Genomic DNA, 17,156 nt, shown 5'->3' with positions numbered 1-17,156 from the left:
TAATCAAGTTATTAAACTAGTGCCTATATATATATATATATATATATATATACAGTGACTTGCAAAAGTAGTCAGACCCCTGACCAATTCTCTCATATTACTGAATTACAAATGGTACATTGAAATTTCGTTCTGTTTGATATTTTATTTTAAAACACTGAAACTCAAAATCAATTATTGTAAGGTGACATTGGTTTTATGCTGGGAAATACTTTTAAGAAAAATAAAAAAAACTGAAATATCTTGCATAAGTATTCAACCCCTACACATTAATATTTGGTAGAGCCACCTTTCGCTGCAATAACAGCTTTAAGTCTTTTGGGGTAAGTATGTACCAGCTATGCACACAGTGTCGGAGTGATTTTGACCCATTCTTCTTGGCAGATTTGCTCCAGGTTGTTCAGGTTGGTTGGACGACGCTTGTGGACCGCAATTTTCAAATAGTGCCACAGATTCTCAATGGGATTGAGATCAGGACTTTGACTGGGCCACTGTAGGACATTCACCTTTTTGTTCTTGAGCCACTCCAATGTTGCTTTGGCCTTGTGCTTGGGATCATTGTCCTGCTGAAAGGTGAATTTCCTCCCAAGCTTCAGTTTTTTAGCGGACTGAAGCAGGTTCTCTTGCAGTATCTCCCATCCATTCTTCCTTCAATTTTAACAAGATGCCCAGTCCCTGCTGATGAGAAGCATCCCCACAGCATGATGTTGCCACCACCATACTTCACTGTAGGGATGGTGTGTCTTGAGGCATGGGCAGTGTTAGGTTTGCACCACACATAGCGCTTTGAGTTTAGGCCAAAAAGCTCTATTTTGGTCTCATCTGACCACAAAACCTTTTCCAACATCGCTGCTGGGTCACTCTCATGCTTTCTGGCAAACTCCAGACGTGCTTTCAGATGGTACTTTTTGAGTAACGGCTTCTTTCTTGCCACCCTCCCATACAGGCCAGTGTTATGCAGAGCTCTTGATATGGTTGACTGGTGCACCATTACTCCACTCCCAGCCACTGAACTCTGTAGCTCCTTCAAAGTGATTGTTGGCCTCTCTGTGGCTTCTCTCACAAGTCTCCTTCTTGTTTGAGCGCTGAGTTTTGAGGGACGGCCTTTTCTTGGCAGTGCCTGGGTGGTGTGATGCAGCTTCCACTTCCTGATTATTGATCCAACTGTGCTCACTGGGATATCCAAACACTTGGATATTATTTTGTACCCTTTCCCTAATCTATGCATTTGTATTACTTTAACTCCTGTAGAATGCTCTTTCGTCTTCATTTTCCTTCAGATTCACAGCCTGACCAATGATCCTTCAACAGTGGGGTTTTTATCCAGAAAATGTGACTTTAATGGTTCACAGGTGGAGGCCAATGGTAAGGTAATTGTGTCCTCGTTAGGGCAATTCTTTCATCGGTGTAAAATGGGAGCTTCCACAGCACAGGGGTTGAATACTTATGCAAGTAAGATATTTCAGTTTTTTATTTTTCTTAAAAATATTTCCCAACATAAAACCAATGTCACCTTACAATAATTGATTTTGAGTTTCAGTGTTTTTAAATAAAATATCAAACAGAACAAAATTTCAATGTACCATTTGTAATTCAGTAATATGAGAGAATTGGTCAGGGGTCTGAATACTTTTTCAAGTCACTGTATATATATATATATATATATATATATATATATATATATATATATATATATATATAGGCATGTCTATTTATATAGCCAGTATAGCCATGCAGTTTAGCATTAGTATGAACATCTCTGCTAGTGTAGTTCCTGATATAGCTTACAATCTGTCAGTTACAGTGAATGACGGCTTTCCTCCCTGTTTGTGCCATATGGGTGGTTGAATAAATGACAGTTAATAAGAAGCAGTGCGCTCCAGTGTGATAACATTACAGAATGAAGGTTGAAAGTGGCCATGTGCTACAGATGAATCATCAAAGCGACCAGCCCTGTTAGATCAAATAAAGATCTGCCCTGCATTTTAAACATGTGGTGTGCACCAAGAACAAGCACACTAACCAGCTTGGCAAACCCCAGGTTAAGTGCCCTACTAATTGTGGCTGTAGGAATCATGGATATCACTTACTGAAGAGGATTAGTTTGTGTAGTCATAAAAAGGATAACCACACTGTAATTGCTGATAGCACCAACTGCAATCAAAATGTAATTTCTGTACAGAGATCTTAAATCATGCTTTCAATGAATAGTGACATTAATCTGGAGAACCAATGCATTTGCAAGTTATCAGCCCCAATTTACTGCATTTTCCCTATATAACGTTGTCTGAAAATCTAGCTACACATGGCAAAGTTTGTAATTTTTGCCTCTCAGTCCCACATTTCTAACCAGCAGCAACTGTTCAAAATATTTTGCTAAATCTATTTATAACTCCCTTCCATTATGTTGCCCCCTCACCTCTCTGCGCAGGATACAGTGCACCATGACAATGACGAAGCCCTCCAGTGAGTCGAACACAGCAAAAAGGATCTGAAAGAGGGCAGAGCGCCGGTCTGTGATAGCCAACACCGCAGACATCCATGTGAGAGCCAGCAGGGGCAGGACCACGCAGGAGCTCCACAGTGACGCCCTGCAGGACAAAAGGGGTACAGCAGCCTTGTTATCCATAGCAGGATAGAGCCAGGAGTGCCTCCACAGAAAGGGCAAACCTACACACTACTGATTGTAAAATACCCCAAGCTAGTAATCCAGCATCAAGGATCTTGATTACCTAATGGGTTTGTGTAACAATCTGTTGTATATGGACCAGCATGTGCACTTTAAGTCATGCAGGTTATGTCACATGGGATGGAGTACTCCATCTTTGGTCATTACAAGACTGGTGGGTCTGTGGGTTCAAATTGCTAAAAAAAAAAAAAAAGTATGCATTAAAGAAAATACTATTTTGTATATGCATACAGTATATTTTAAATATTATTTAGTGCATTTGTTAATATATACTTTCAAAAGATCATGCTGCCTTTTAAGTTGATGTCTTTCATACATCATCAAAATCAAGTGACATGAACACTTATTGTTCAAAAACTAGTTTTTATCTTCTGAAAATATCCCTTGTGTAGGATCCTCCTTTCTGTTTAACACCTCAGAAATATTACAATAATGAAGTACAAGTGTTGGAAAACAAAAATGCAAACAAAAAGGTAAAGAAAGACAGCAGCTGTTCCGGAAGATTTATGAATGTATTGTTTCAGACATTTATACTGGTAAGACCTCTGAGATGCAGCTTCTTGTTTTCAGGTAATCCACAGCTTAATTTGTTCTGCAGTAATTCAGCGACACTGTATTTAAACCGTAAGGTCCTGGTGGCAGAAAACAGTACAATTACTAAGAACCAAAATACTGTCTCCCTACTGATAATCAATGAGTGATGTTCCACTCATTAAAATAGTACATTTCTATCCTTTACGCCAACGAACTGTAACCATAATCACCTGGACAACTTTGCATTCACTAAGATTGAACAGTCACAATAATACGGCTTCATTATAGCACTCCTTTGCAATTTATAAGCATTACTATGCAGTCGAAGCAGGCTAAGAAATGAAAACCAATAATTCATTATTATTTAGCACTGGGATAATTTTCTAATTTACATTTATTTGACAGTCTTGCCATAATGAGATGTACGCAAAAGAGATTAGAATACTTTTTCAAAACCAACTGATTCCTGGGGACCCCTTGTGCATACACAGTGCCAAGTACATGATGAACTGCAGCATTTTATACTATTTGGGATGGTATACCAGTCAAAGTGCTGCTTTTTTGTAGACTATGACTAGAACAAGCCAGCTTTTACGGTTTGTTTTATAGGTTTTAGTTGAAGCAAAGGTAATTGGTTAACTGGACTCTTGACCGGAGGGTCGTGGGTTCAATCCCCGGTGGGGGACACTGCTGCTGTACCCTTGAGCAAGGTACTTTACCTAGATTGCTCCAGTAAAAACCCAACTGTATAAATGGGTAATTGTATGTAAAAAATAACGTAATTGTATGTAAAAATGTGTAAAAAAAAATAAATAATGTAACTGTATGTAAAAATAATGTGATGTCTTGTAACAATTGTAAGTTGCCCTGGATAAGGGCATCTGCTAAGAAATAAATAATAATAATAGCAAAACAATAAGCTGATGCAATCTGAATGAACATGCTTGGAAGCAGCAGGGGTGGGCCATGGGGAGAGTGTAGTGGTGTGAATGATAGGAAGGTAAGAGAAGCTGTAGTCCCGAGTGGCCATTCTAACAAATCAACCAAGTGAAAGTTTAAAAGGAAACAGTTGGTGCGCTTCTTAGAAAAAACAGACGACCTTCATGCAAATACTAAACCATTTAGGGGTAGATGTACTAAGATTGGCCAGTCGCAGTGCAAATGTACCGCAGTTTGCATTTTCGTTACAGCAATTTGCAATTTGTAAACTCGGTTGCTTTTCTGCAGGAGAATCAGGTAGCCTTTGCGCACCCATGGATGAGGCCTCCAGCCAAATTTATTCTTCACTCGGGCCCTGAGCACCCATCACAGTAATCGGGCCCTGAGCGCCCATCACAGTTCACTAAACCATCTGCAATTGCAATCAATAAATCTCATCCACGGCAGATTCTCTGTGATGAAGTGCACATTTTGTCGTATGTACTAAGAAAAAAATATGTTAATGTAGAGAGTCGCATTATACTAATTTAAATATTATTTGTGTCATCTTAGCGAGATCTCCAGCGAGAGTTGTGTGACATCCTTTCAAATAAAATAGCGGCAGCTGAGTTGTGGTTTGCTGCAGCAGAGGGTGCCCAAAGGATAACGTCTATACATGCAACGGTGTAAGAATCAAAATAACATTGTTTTGTAAATGTCATCTGTACAATGCATTCTGTTCCGTCTTCATTTTACCTATTTTAATAATATATCGCGGGTGTCGGGGGTCCAATTTAAATCCGCTATATATCGAGGCCGCGCTATAGCGAGAGACCCATAGAAAAACAAATAGGCAAACAAATACTGTACAACCACTCCCTCGTTTTATCGGGGGCGTCAGGGTCCAATATAAGTCCTCTATGCAACCCGCTTTTTTGTATAAAAAAAGGGTAATTGTTTCTCATCAACTTCAGTCTCCAATTAATTTCCTAAAAGTCTTCTTCTCCTTTCTCAAATGCACAAACCCGCTGCATTGAAATAATCCATTCCCAACATTGGAGGCTTGTTGCTAGGGAGCTGACGTCACTGCCCTTTGACTTTTCCTACAGCACTGCTGAAACTAAATAATTGGAGCGTTTTGTTTTGTTTTTTTGTTTATTATTATTATTTTTAACTTGGCCTACTTAGTAGCCTAGACAATTAACACACAATAGATCATGGTCCTATACAGATGCTCAGAATGAGCTGGAGGGGTTAGTGGCACATAGTGGCACAGTGTTCCCAACACGTTGGGGCAACCAGAAATGTCATTTTTTCTAAAACAATTTAAGTTCTAAAATCATACCTGTTATAAGAGGTGTCTTTATTTTATGACCCGTGGTCCAGACCACAGTATTGAATAAAGGATAAATATCAGCTAAATAATTTTTTATTAAAAAATTAAAACAATTATAAATATCTGAGGGGACAGAAGTCCTTAACTGCCAGTAATGACAGTGAGAAGTTTGTTTTTGAAGCTGCTGACCCAGACATGCTGTAATCTTCAGAGCCCTTTTGTCACAGCCATGCAGCGAGACAAACATCTGTAAATTATATTTCTAATTTGCTTTGTGTACTTGTATTTCACTGTTTAGAGTTGTGGACAAGTTAGAAAGTGTCAATAGAGTCAGTCCCTTTTATTAGGTTATCTTCGTACAAGAGTTGGCTGCCACCATCAAGACTTGTAATTAGCTACAAGTAGTTACAGCAGGTTTATGCATTAGCAATGAATTAATCCACACTTCACCAATTTCATCTCTTTCTTGCCTGATATTAGGGATGCTGACTAGGCTAATGTATAAGGCTTCCCCAGCCCATCACTGAGAAAGGGCCTGTTTGTAAAGAAGCAAGCAAGCTCAAGTGGCTTTCCAGTAGAAACATCTTCAATCAAGAAATCAGTCAAATATCACTGAGAAGTGTCCCAGAGGAACAACAAATGCAGTTCAACTGCAAAGAAAGTGCAGAGTAGTACAACACAGCAGAGTAGTACAACAGACTGCAGTTAACTTGCCTTAGAACGTAGCAGTACAAAAGGCACAATTTAATTATAATGTATAGTAGACCCTAAAATGGATGTGTAACAGAAGACTTACGGTAAATCAGATGGAAATTACACCATATTAAATTTAGCTGACCTCTCGTGGCGTGGATATCAACTTGTATCATATAGCACCATATCTTTTCCCATTTAAATTGGCTATTTCCCTAAATTCTTTACACTGAACACAGAACGCTGCACTGCCATATTCTGCAGGGGTAATCTGTAGTCTAACCCTGCTACTCTGCTGTTTGTACTCAATGCACATCTTTGTTCACTGCAGTACAACTGAGTTTGCATGTAGGGACAGTGTGCAGACTATCGTTAAGCAGATTAAGTCGTAGTTCAAAATAATTTGCATACATAGCTCTGCCTTGCAGAAAAGCACGTTTGTGAAACAAAGTAAAAGGGAAACAAACAAAAAAAGTGGAAAAAAGGTAGGAAAGACAGGAACTTAATAATGAAATAATAATAATAATAATAATTTGAAATAATTAGCAGAACTAACATGGCGTTACTGGTGGCTGTGGAGGAAACGTCAGCCGACGAGACTACTCCGCACTTGGCACATTTGAGCGTCATACTGTACAGGGGAACTGTCATCTGACTGCAATTCAAATCAACACACTGAAACACAAAGAGCCGGCCTGCCCAAACATAACTGTTGCAGTATCCCCTTCCACCACAAGGGCCCCTTCTCAGGTTCGCCATCTCGCATCTCAAGGGAGGGGGCAGGGACGGTTTGGAAGGGAGGTTAGCTAGCTGGATTGGAGAGACAGGCATTGCATTTGGGTAGTGGCGAGTCTACTGTGGGGTTCCAATAATAAACTGTCACATTGCTTAATTCATGTCCCTGGATGTTTGTAGATGCACCACTATTTGGGATTGGAGGGAGAGAGGAGTGGGTCTGACAAGGATAGGTTGCAGGAAGACAAACATTTTATGTGATTTTTCAAAGTTGGTAACGAGGGCAGTTTAGAGCAACTTTTAACTTTATTATTTGCTTTTCAAATATTATGGTTGTGCTAAACCTTGTCCATCTGGGATTTTAGGTAAAAATTCAAAATGGATGGGTTTGGCATTACCATAATGAGTACTGTATAAAACAAAGGCCATGCAAAATTGAGAACAGGAAAAAAATACCATCCTAATGGCATTTTCATTTTACTACCAATATGACAGCTACTGTTAATTTGCAAATGTACAAGATTGAACTGAGATACCGAATGCAAGTTACCAAGCTTTGAAAAGCAGTCATCCTAGAGTCCCTGGCCCAAAAGAGAGTCTCTCCTTACGAATATAAACAAGGTGACTAATGACTGTGTACCCATTTGACAGCAATACCGTTTTTCATTTGTGTCAAACTCATGTGGTACGTTACGGTTCTGCAATAACAAATGGGTACATAATAATGCCCCACGCTATCAAGATATTTTATAACAGACTATAATTATTTATGGATGATGTAAGCTGTATATTGCAGTACTTTTCTTTTCAGATCAAAGCACTATTGCTTTGGGTGTTGCACCATTACTCACACTGTCCCAAAAAAGCACTGGAGTTCTAGGCCAATTAGTGCAAAACTAAAGCAATAAACAAACTGTTGGACACAGAGTGTTTTAAAAAGAGCATGCTAAAAGTCAGCTGAGAATCGAATCATTATGAATCACAATCATTTGCTTGATAAAATCAATAAACAATTTCTAATAAGACTCTAAATGTATAGCAGTTTGTCTGAAATGGCTTTAAGGACCCAAAGTGAGGACCAGTGGTTTAAGTGATTCCAGCATGCAATTTGTTTACTGTAGTCAAAGTGAGATCTCAAACCCCACCACTCTATCACCACCCCATCCTGCCCCCCTCGCCAGCATTAAAATACTTTATCAACCTTTTATACCTGCTTAATACATTATGTCAAATCTACAACTAAGGGCATTACAGAGCCAGTTGTGTAAACTGTTACAGCATTTACACATGCTTTAGAACTACTTTAAAGATAATATTATATCTTTAAAGTATATATCTTACCAACATTTCACAACCCCACATTAAAACACTCATGGCTTTGCTAATAACACCTAATGAATCTGTTGGTTATTTAATTTTACTTACTGAGGTGACAGATGTGTATGTTGTTTAGTATGTATCTCTATCTAATTATATATCTATCTAATTTATATATTATGTATTATATATTTATATATATGCAAGCCTGCTCCAAGTTTGTTTTATTATTATTATTATTATTTAGTTTAGTTTTGTTTTTTTGTTTTTTTTTGTTTTTTTGGGGTGGGGGCAGTAGCAGTTTATATTTTTTTAAAAAGAGAAAAAAAGAAATTAATGACCAAAAATTACTGAATTGTGTATATCAATAGGCTGAGGATGGGGGTCCTTATTTTGGTAAGGGGATGCTGCAGAATTTCAACAAAAAGTTTTATACAACAAATGATATTTATCAGAATGATAGTTAAACTGCATCACACTGCAAAGTAAGTTAAACAGCAACTGGAATCAACAGATGTAGAAACCAGTCTAGTTGCTAAGGGATACAGGGTGCTATGGTGGGAAACATTACCAGTATACTTCTCGGTCAAGGGTCAACAAGTGGAAACATTTTGCCCTCCATCTTGACACAGAACAATCCACATGGTACCTGTACATTGCTTCAATCGACAATAAATTGATTTTTTATCATAGCAGGAGATGTTTCCCATCATGGCAGTCTTGGTTATCCTCAATAAAAAGTAAGTAAATAAATAAAAATGTAAAACAATAAATAAATAAATACATGTATTTATATAACAAGCTACATCTGTCAAAGCACATATGAAAGCAATACAAAATAATACAGATACATACAATGGGTGAACACAGACTTGGCTTATTTGGATCAATAACCAGCAGTCACTTACACACTCCCAGGCCTTAACACTGCTTCCAATTTCACTGGAAATGTTATTTTGGGTTGCAGTGAAGGGGCCAACTTTGTTTTTTTATTTTTCAAGATGCTTTTGTTAGACAGTGATTTGGATACATTTAAAAAGGATGCTTATAGAAACAACCAAGATTATTACCACTGGACTCATGTTGCATTGTTTCAATAGGACGGCACCTCACAAAGCTTCTATACTCCAGATGACTCCTAATGATTGGTTATCCTGGCCCCATGGGCACTTTAAGAGCTTGTTCCTGTAGCATTTGTAAATCTGTATCTTTAACTACCGCCTCCCCTACGCTCTAACCAGTGATACACACCACGTCCCTACCTCCCAGTCCTCAGCTGTAACCACTACTATCTAGAGCATGCCTCCCAGTCCCCCCGTGACCACTGGGACACACTGTTTCCCTCCCTCCCTCCATTCCTCAGCTCGATTCATCAGTGTCTAGAGCAACACTGCGTTCAGTCTAACCCTTGCTCTATGAGTCGTGACTATTGACCCTCCCTGACAGTGATACTGAAGCCGCAAGACTGCAGTTTGCACACTGCTGACTGGCTGGTTATGGGTCCACTAATGGATGGTATGTATTGATAAGGCATACCCTGCCCGCTCCTTCAGTTTCTTATCTGTTATCCCATCTTTGGAAACAAGTTTGTTAAAAACCAGAATCCCAATAACCATGTTCACCTGTTAAAAGACAGAAATAAGACACAGTGAAACATCACAATTCACAGTTTAAACAGTGCACAATCACCTTTCCACATTTGTAGTACAGTATTTTGCCAATTATACTCCATTTCCTTTGAGGTCTGTGGAGTCATGAGCATCTACAAATTATGTCAGGCTACTATTTGTATTTGTTATTACAATTAAAAATATTGGGCTTGTGTTGCTAGTGATTGTATGACTTCTGATATTATAATGTGTCTGTTTTGTTCATGCTACCTGTGTTTTGAAAGAACCTTTGCTTAGCCATGATTGTCCTAACTGGGAGTGTTGTGTCTTGAAATATTAATGATTTTGAATTGAAATAAAATACCAGAACAACCGCGGCTGCCGGTCCTACAAAGGCATAGAGGAGACCTCCTTCCAGAGACAGCCAGCAACTACACGGCAAGGGAGGAGAGAAAGCATGAGTTAGTGTAGTCTGTGAGAGAGGAGAGAGGGAGAGGAAAGGAGAGATAAAGAAATATACAGCAGAGAGCAGCTGCAAGGCGAGGAGAGAAACAGTCTGTTACTGTAACTAGAGATGAGAGAGGGAGGGAGAAGGAGAGACAGCAGCTACACAGCAAGGTATTGGAGGGAGAGAGTGGGAATGAGATAGATACAGTAAGGGAAGAGAGCTGTGAAGTCCACCAACCTTTCAATTATTTAAAAGAGAAAAATATTTAAACCAGGTTAAGAAGTAACTCCACCCAATTACGGGAGCTCAGTGCTGTTTATCTTTAACAAGCACACTTAACCGCTTCATCAATATTTTAATGTGGACATCACCCTTAGTAGAAATGGACTTCAATCAACTGGGGAAAATGTGCTATTTATCGGTGACACAACACCACTGACATTTTGAATGTTTAAAAGATGCCCTAAGAACATGGGGGTTCGAATAGACTGGATACAGAGGGAATACTTCAATGGTGAATACTCACTAGTTTATGGTGCCATATCCTTTGGCTTTGGTGAACCCCACTGACACAGCTACTACTAGAGCAGGTAGACCTGAAAAAAAACATGGTATACTTCTGTTAAAAATGGAACCTGTAACTTTAAGAACCACAAATGGCTAAAACCCCGGTACTCTCCGATGAGATTGTGGCTCAAGGCCACTAGGTTCTTCCATGTCTGTTTTATTAGTGTTGAAGTGTGTCCAGGACACAAGACATATAAATTAAGAGTCCCGGAGAGCATATTTGTGGTAAGAATATTGGGAGGAAGGTAGGCTAGGGGTGGGGGGCTGCTGGGAATTGTTAGTTAAATGACACCCTGTTCTCCTGTGTTCCTTCTCCCTTGCGGCTGTCAGGAATGTGCTGCTGGACTGTGAGTTGGTGAATCTTTCCTTATTGCCCCCTGTCTAGGCTGGCATTTGAAGGATTTACCTATCAGAATAATCTTCCCCACCCAAGCAGACTACAGTGTTGGTATGCTGACTGAAAATGCTGTTGTTTCCATCTCTCTGCAAAGAAAATAATTGGCAATTACCAAACTCGGCTCAACTGTGTTTTCCAAAAGTCAGAACACAGTTTGGTACACAAGGTGCCGTTCAGCAGCCAACTCCTGTTATGTGTTTATCACAGTGGCTTATCTGGTTGTTGATATGACAGTACAGGTTAACTGGCTTAGGTGCATAACCTATTTCACAGTCTCTAGATACATCTACATGTAATTTCTGCCAACTTGAACATAAACCATTAGCTAGGGTTACCATGTGGCTCCAGATTAACCGGACGCTGTGAGACAGAACGGGATTTCAAATTTGCCCCTAAATTGAAATAAATGAAGGTGTAAATGAACCATCCTTAGCTACAATTAAGAATGGTGCTTAAATAATGTATCCTGACTGACTTGGATGGAAATATTAAGATGAGCCGCTATCCATCGATACAGAATACACACCTTTGCTGAATCTCAAAGCCAATCAAAGACTTTGCAGTAGTTCCTGAAATAACGTAATACATTCTGCCTGCAATGCATGTTTAATTGAGGACAGACTCACCCCAGCCCAGGCACAGGAAGCGCTTGCGGATGATGCGGTTGCGCAGCCGGCCTGTGACGGCCATGTAGGACTGCCAGGCCTCCGTCAACACCCAGCAGAACGAAGACAAGAAGAAGAAGTGCAGGAACGCTGCCACCAGGGTGCAGACCACCTGAGAGATCATATATAGGACATCAGCATGTGTAAGCCAGCTGCACATGCATGAAAACAGACACTGGGATAATCCAGTTACACTGCAGTATTCATCAAACCAAGGTACTGTCTACATTATTTAAAAGAACATCGGCGGTTTTAATATGTGTTATTGATAAAACCCAAAGCTGGCCACATATCCTATACCCTGGGAATTTTAATTCAGAATCTCTGAATTATTTTACCACTATAGGAGACCAGTTCTAGTGGAAATGAGATGTTGCATCTCAGCAGACCTATCATTTACAAATGTGACAAAAATATTTCTGAACATGAAAGCACTCTATAACTTCCTGTACCTTGTTCCTGGTCTGTGTTTGTCCAATCAGAATGAGGACATTAGAGGAGATGATCGACAGGCAGAAGTTGATTAAGATAACGGATCGCTCTGATCGAATGTACCTGAATAAAAACAAGAAAGAAAAAAATATAATTACGAGATGGTTGAAGAAAACTTGATGAAAGTGCCAGCCAACTAAGCTGTTCCAGGGAGCAAGGAGCTGACAAGTATGGGATCACTAAAGCTGACAGCTGAAGTGAAATACTCTTGACAGCACTGTAACAGTACAATGTTTACATGGCTTGAGAAAGAGGGATGTAAGAGGACATGGACATGAGCTGTACCTCCTAGACTGTGGGTCATAAGACTGGCCAAGTGAGATGTATACATGAAACAACATTACAGCAGAACAAAAGGAATAGAACTAGAAACTTGGAGAAAATGGAGGCACAATTATTTATACTTAAATTTTGAATTTTTTTATGTCAATCCTAGTTAGAAATTAAAAAGTGTTTGCTACAGTATGCATTTGAAGAATGATCTAAAGCAATGTGTAACATTAAAGTTCACCAGCTTGTTCTCATTACAAGGAATAATATCAAAAGGCTGTGTTTCCAGCTTGTTAACTGCCCTCAAGATACTAAAAATAATCTCTTGATAGTTGATTCACCTTCAGGGCAGATCTCCACTGAGTGTTTGTATGGTGTATGACGTCACTGTTATATTATTCATTTAGCCCTGAGTATGCATATGTGAAGTGTCTCTAAAGACATCTTTAAAATAATTATTTAGACTACCTCTCAAAGATTTGTTTCTACTTATTCTGAGAAAACAAACATAGTTACTGCATTTCTTTATTTCAAACTCTCTCAGGGCCAGGCACACAAGAAGCATTTGAGATTTGTATTATTTTTTTCACTGTAGTTCACCGCACTTGCAAGTGCATCCCAGGGAATAAAGCAGGTGATACACACTCTTGCTTTACGATGCAGTCGAGCAATCATTTTAACTCAATAATAATACAATGCAGAATAAAATCCAGAACAAACACATGCAAAATAACTGGTTAACACATGATGCTAACATATATTTATTTACATTGACAAACTCAGGTGGTCTAAATGATGGATCGAAACATAGGGCCATTATTTTTTACAGTAGTTACAAAAATCAACACTAGGGAGTTTTGGCTGTATTTAGACTGTACCCTGTTTCCAAACATTGAAATATCTGTACCACTTTGTTTTCTTAACCCTTTGTGGTCCATTGTCGGACTGGGTCCGACATTGCAATTATTCCTCACAGGTCCTTTGTCGGACTGGGTCCGACATCATTATAGCAACGCAATAAACGGGTGTTTAGTCGTTTTTTCTCCGGAAAAAGCCGAGAAAACCATTCTATTGCCGAGTGGGAGCGACAGGAGCCGAGATAAGTCGGAAAAAAAAAAAAAAAAAAGGCGTATCTCATGAATAGTCATACATGGTATCAGGTATCAGATAACGGGGCATTCATAGTAAACAAGCTGGCTGAGTGCGTCAGCGCACAGAGACTATCATGGACATTTGCAGAGCTTTTTTCAGATGTTATAGTAATAAAATAATGACTTGGATCGCATTATTGAGGAGTTTGGTGATAAAACGAGTGATCCAGAAATGATCGGTATGTACGACTATTATTATTATTATTATTTATTTCTTACATAGCTGAACGCTATAGCAAACGAAAGGGTGGGGCGGGGCTGGAGATGTCTAGTGAGTGCTTTGTTGATATGCAGGGCCATTTAAACCCATTTGACTGTGAAAAAAAATACTTTTAAACAGCGCGTATAAAATTAACTGCGCGTGTGAAAATTAATTAGACCTGGCGTGCCTGACGCGCACTTAATAAATGGACTGCAAAGGGTTAATGTAATAAATAAACATCTGTTTTAAAACCAATACACTAAGCAGTAGCAGATGGTTTTAATCTGAGAAACAACTACATTCCTAGTCCTGACCACCTGGTTACACCTGGGACATACAATAACAAGGCTGAGTTAAACCAACTGCAGCTGCAGGGGCAAGGTATCCAGGATGAAAGGGGTTTAGCCCCCTTACTGTAAGAGTGGTACCATACAATGTTCTCTAGTGCATTTTAGGGAACAAAAATAGAGAAAATCTTTGGAGTCACAATACAATATGTATAATAATAAGCAGGTTGCCATACAATAATACATGTGATGGTTCTGATGGGCTATTTGTATGAAATATAGAAAGATCAAATGATCACTTAATGATGTTCTTTTTTGTTAAAATTCATACCAACTATAACATAAACGTATTATTTATTCAAGAACCATCTGTGAACTGCAACAAGCTATGTTGGGCTTTTGGTCTTGTACCACAATACAAATGACACATAACTCTATTAAGATAAAAGAAATCATGTAAAGAAAGTATATTGATACACAATGAATTGTTACTCCCCTATTGCTTTTTTAAATGATTACCCTAATTTGGGCCTTTTTGAATAACAGTGCCAGTTGCACAGATGTGCAAGAGATTCATAGTGCTACATAATCGTCACCTGAACAAAATAACAGGCTTCCATTATCTCTCAATTATAGAAGGCAAACACTGTTGTGCATGTCACTTCCCAGCCTGGATGAAAGTCTGTCCACTGTCCTATTTGGAAGACAAATGCCAATTTTAATCTTCCAGATTGGCGTTTGATTTTTATATGACAAGAGGTCATTTCTGAATACAAACACTTATTTTTCTGGACACAGACAATCACATAATTAAAAGAAAAGTCCCACACTTGTAAGACCAAGATAAAGTCAGGAAGGCAAAAGAGTGTGGCAGAAAATTATACTGACACACACATATACTGTGCAAACACAGAAACACAAGGAGAATCTGAGAGCTCAGAAATCATTTCACAAACAGCATATCTGACACTATCCTACATCGTGTCAGCTGCAGAAATCGGAGGAAAACAGAAGACAGAAGGTCGTGGTCCACTGTTTCTAGAGTTCTCCTACTATAAGTTCCAAAGTGACTATGGTTCATTACCTGCAGCAACCCTCTGCAGCTTCCTTCAGAGGGTCGTCAAATGAAACTAGAGAGGTACGATTTGGTACCTTAGTCACCAGACCTGGAAACCATTTATTATTTGCTACTGAATCCCTCATGGATGGGACTCATTGAGTCTGTAAGAAGCTGCAGTGTACAGTAGCTGTTTAACGGAGACCAGCTAAAGCTTGTTTTTATAATCAGAGTATGCTAAAGTGGACCAAACTAATTCAACCGAAGGTGTGCTTGTTAGAAAGCTATTTAGCCCTACTGTCTGCTCTGGCATGACATTTTTTAACCCCTCCTTGTATATGACCATTAAATGCTCAATATTGCTTAGAACTACACTACAGTCAGCACTCGGATATCCGTTACTCAGATACACATCAGTCGTGTTTTACTGCCCTTATATTAAGAATAAAATCAATCCTCATTATATGTATGTAACAAATTAATGCACTTACCCGTCACACAATTTCCGACTCGGTCACCAGTTTTGTGATAAAAAGCCCACCTCTTCAATGTTACAATTTATTTGAATATCCGTCACAGCCCGCATTTTTTTTTTCTCTGCATGCCAAATCAGTCTGAAGCAGTTGCTATTAATTAAGATACAGACAATAAGGGCCCTTTCATACCTAGTTCGTTTATGAAGATCCGATTTAGAATTCACTAGCAAACGAACTAAAATGTTGCAATTTTGCTTCAATTGGTTTCACACCAGAAGATCTCAAACAAACTGCATTTTTCCTCCAAGCGAGTTCAAGTTCGCCTTCTCAACAGTAATCGCACCAGAAAGCGTTTGTTCTCACACGTGCAAAGCTTGCAATATTAGTTCTATGTACATTACGTACATTTTGTTTATTCAACATCTGCTGGTAGAATGTCAGCTTTTTTTTGACATCGGTGAGTTGTAAGCAAGTCCCTATCAATCCCAGTTTATCAGCCTTTCTCGTCTCAATATGATTGTATTGTAATGACACATAAACGCAGAAAAAGCGTGTCAAGGCAGAAGGCCAATTATACAAGAGACCAAGCTATTTATATATGGAACGTAAAAATAATAATGTAAAAATAATAATTATAATATATACAGTGCCCTGGCAGAATAAAATGAGCAAAATGAGCATTTGAAACAATGTTATTCCCTGATATATATAGTTTAATAAATATTGTGAATTAAACTATACTTACTTAGCAATGATATGCTTTTGAAGTTTCTTTACAGTACTGTAAAGATTACAGGTAAATTATTTGAGTTAAGACAGGTGGTGCCAATACTTCAAACTTCAAACTTCAAACACATTAGGTTTGGTTTCTATTGCATTGTGAATTCCAGCGCGATTGCTTTCACACTGGCTGACTTTGAGGGGGAAACACATTACAGTTCCCCCTCAATCGAGCCGAACACCCATTGAGGTGAATCCTAGTCCTCCTCTTTGGTGCGCACTTTGATGCAAATCTAATATTTTTGATGTTTCACACCTGCACAAACTAACCGAACTTGTTAACTGAACAAGGTGTTAACTGAACTGTAGTGCGAATTATCCTCTCCAAACAAATTAGGTGTGAAAGGCCCCTAAATCTACCCGCTACCAAACCACGCCCCAGTCTTGACTGCTCATGAATATGCATGACAGTGGCAATTTCTTTATATTTTATCTTTATCTTTAATTATATCTTTGTTGTATTTTATTCTATTTTGCTTTATAGTTTACTGTTTGCGTGTTTTTGTGGGTTTTTTTTGTGTTTTTCTGTGGT

At 38.8% G+C, this 17,156-nt stretch overlaps 1 protein-coding gene across 12 annotated transcripts in view; it reads right to left on the bottom strand.

The window, feature by feature from the left end:
* The window catches only part of LOC117394686 (adhesion G protein-coupled receptor B1-like), a 115,335-nt gene that overhangs the window by 17,561 nt on the left and 80,618 nt on the right, over window positions 1-17,156 (bottom strand). For 7 of the 12 annotated variants that reach the window (XM_033993128.3, XM_033993129.3, XM_033993131.3 and 4 more), the window contains 7 exons: window positions 12,362-12,464; window positions 11,871-12,021; window positions 10,807-10,876; window positions 10,197-10,263; window positions 9,759-9,844; window positions 6,727-6,825; window positions 2,420-2,591 (listed from right to left, as the gene is read on the bottom strand). In XM_033993128.3, coding sequence (XP_033849019.2) covers window positions 2,420-2,591; window positions 6,727-6,825; window positions 9,759-9,844; window positions 10,197-10,263; window positions 10,807-10,876; window positions 11,871-12,021; window positions 12,362-12,464 — 748 coding nt within the window. The remainder of the gene's footprint in view (window positions 1-2,419; window positions 2,592-6,726; window positions 6,826-9,758; window positions 9,845-10,196; window positions 10,264-10,806; window positions 10,877-11,870; window positions 12,022-12,361; window positions 12,465-17,156) is intronic. The other 5 variants (XM_033993134.3, XM_033993135.3, XM_059012989.1 and 2 more) reach the window with 1 other exon arrangement.

Source organism: Acipenser ruthenus, chromosome 3 (assembly GCF_902713425.1).
Source record: "Acipenser ruthenus chromosome 3, fAciRut3.2 maternal haplotype, whole genome shotgun sequence".
In the NCBI taxonomy this organism is placed as follows: domain Eukaryota; kingdom Metazoa; phylum Chordata; class Actinopteri; order Acipenseriformes; family Acipenseridae; genus Acipenser; species Acipenser ruthenus.
This window is presented reverse-complemented; position numbering and strand designations above follow the sequence as displayed.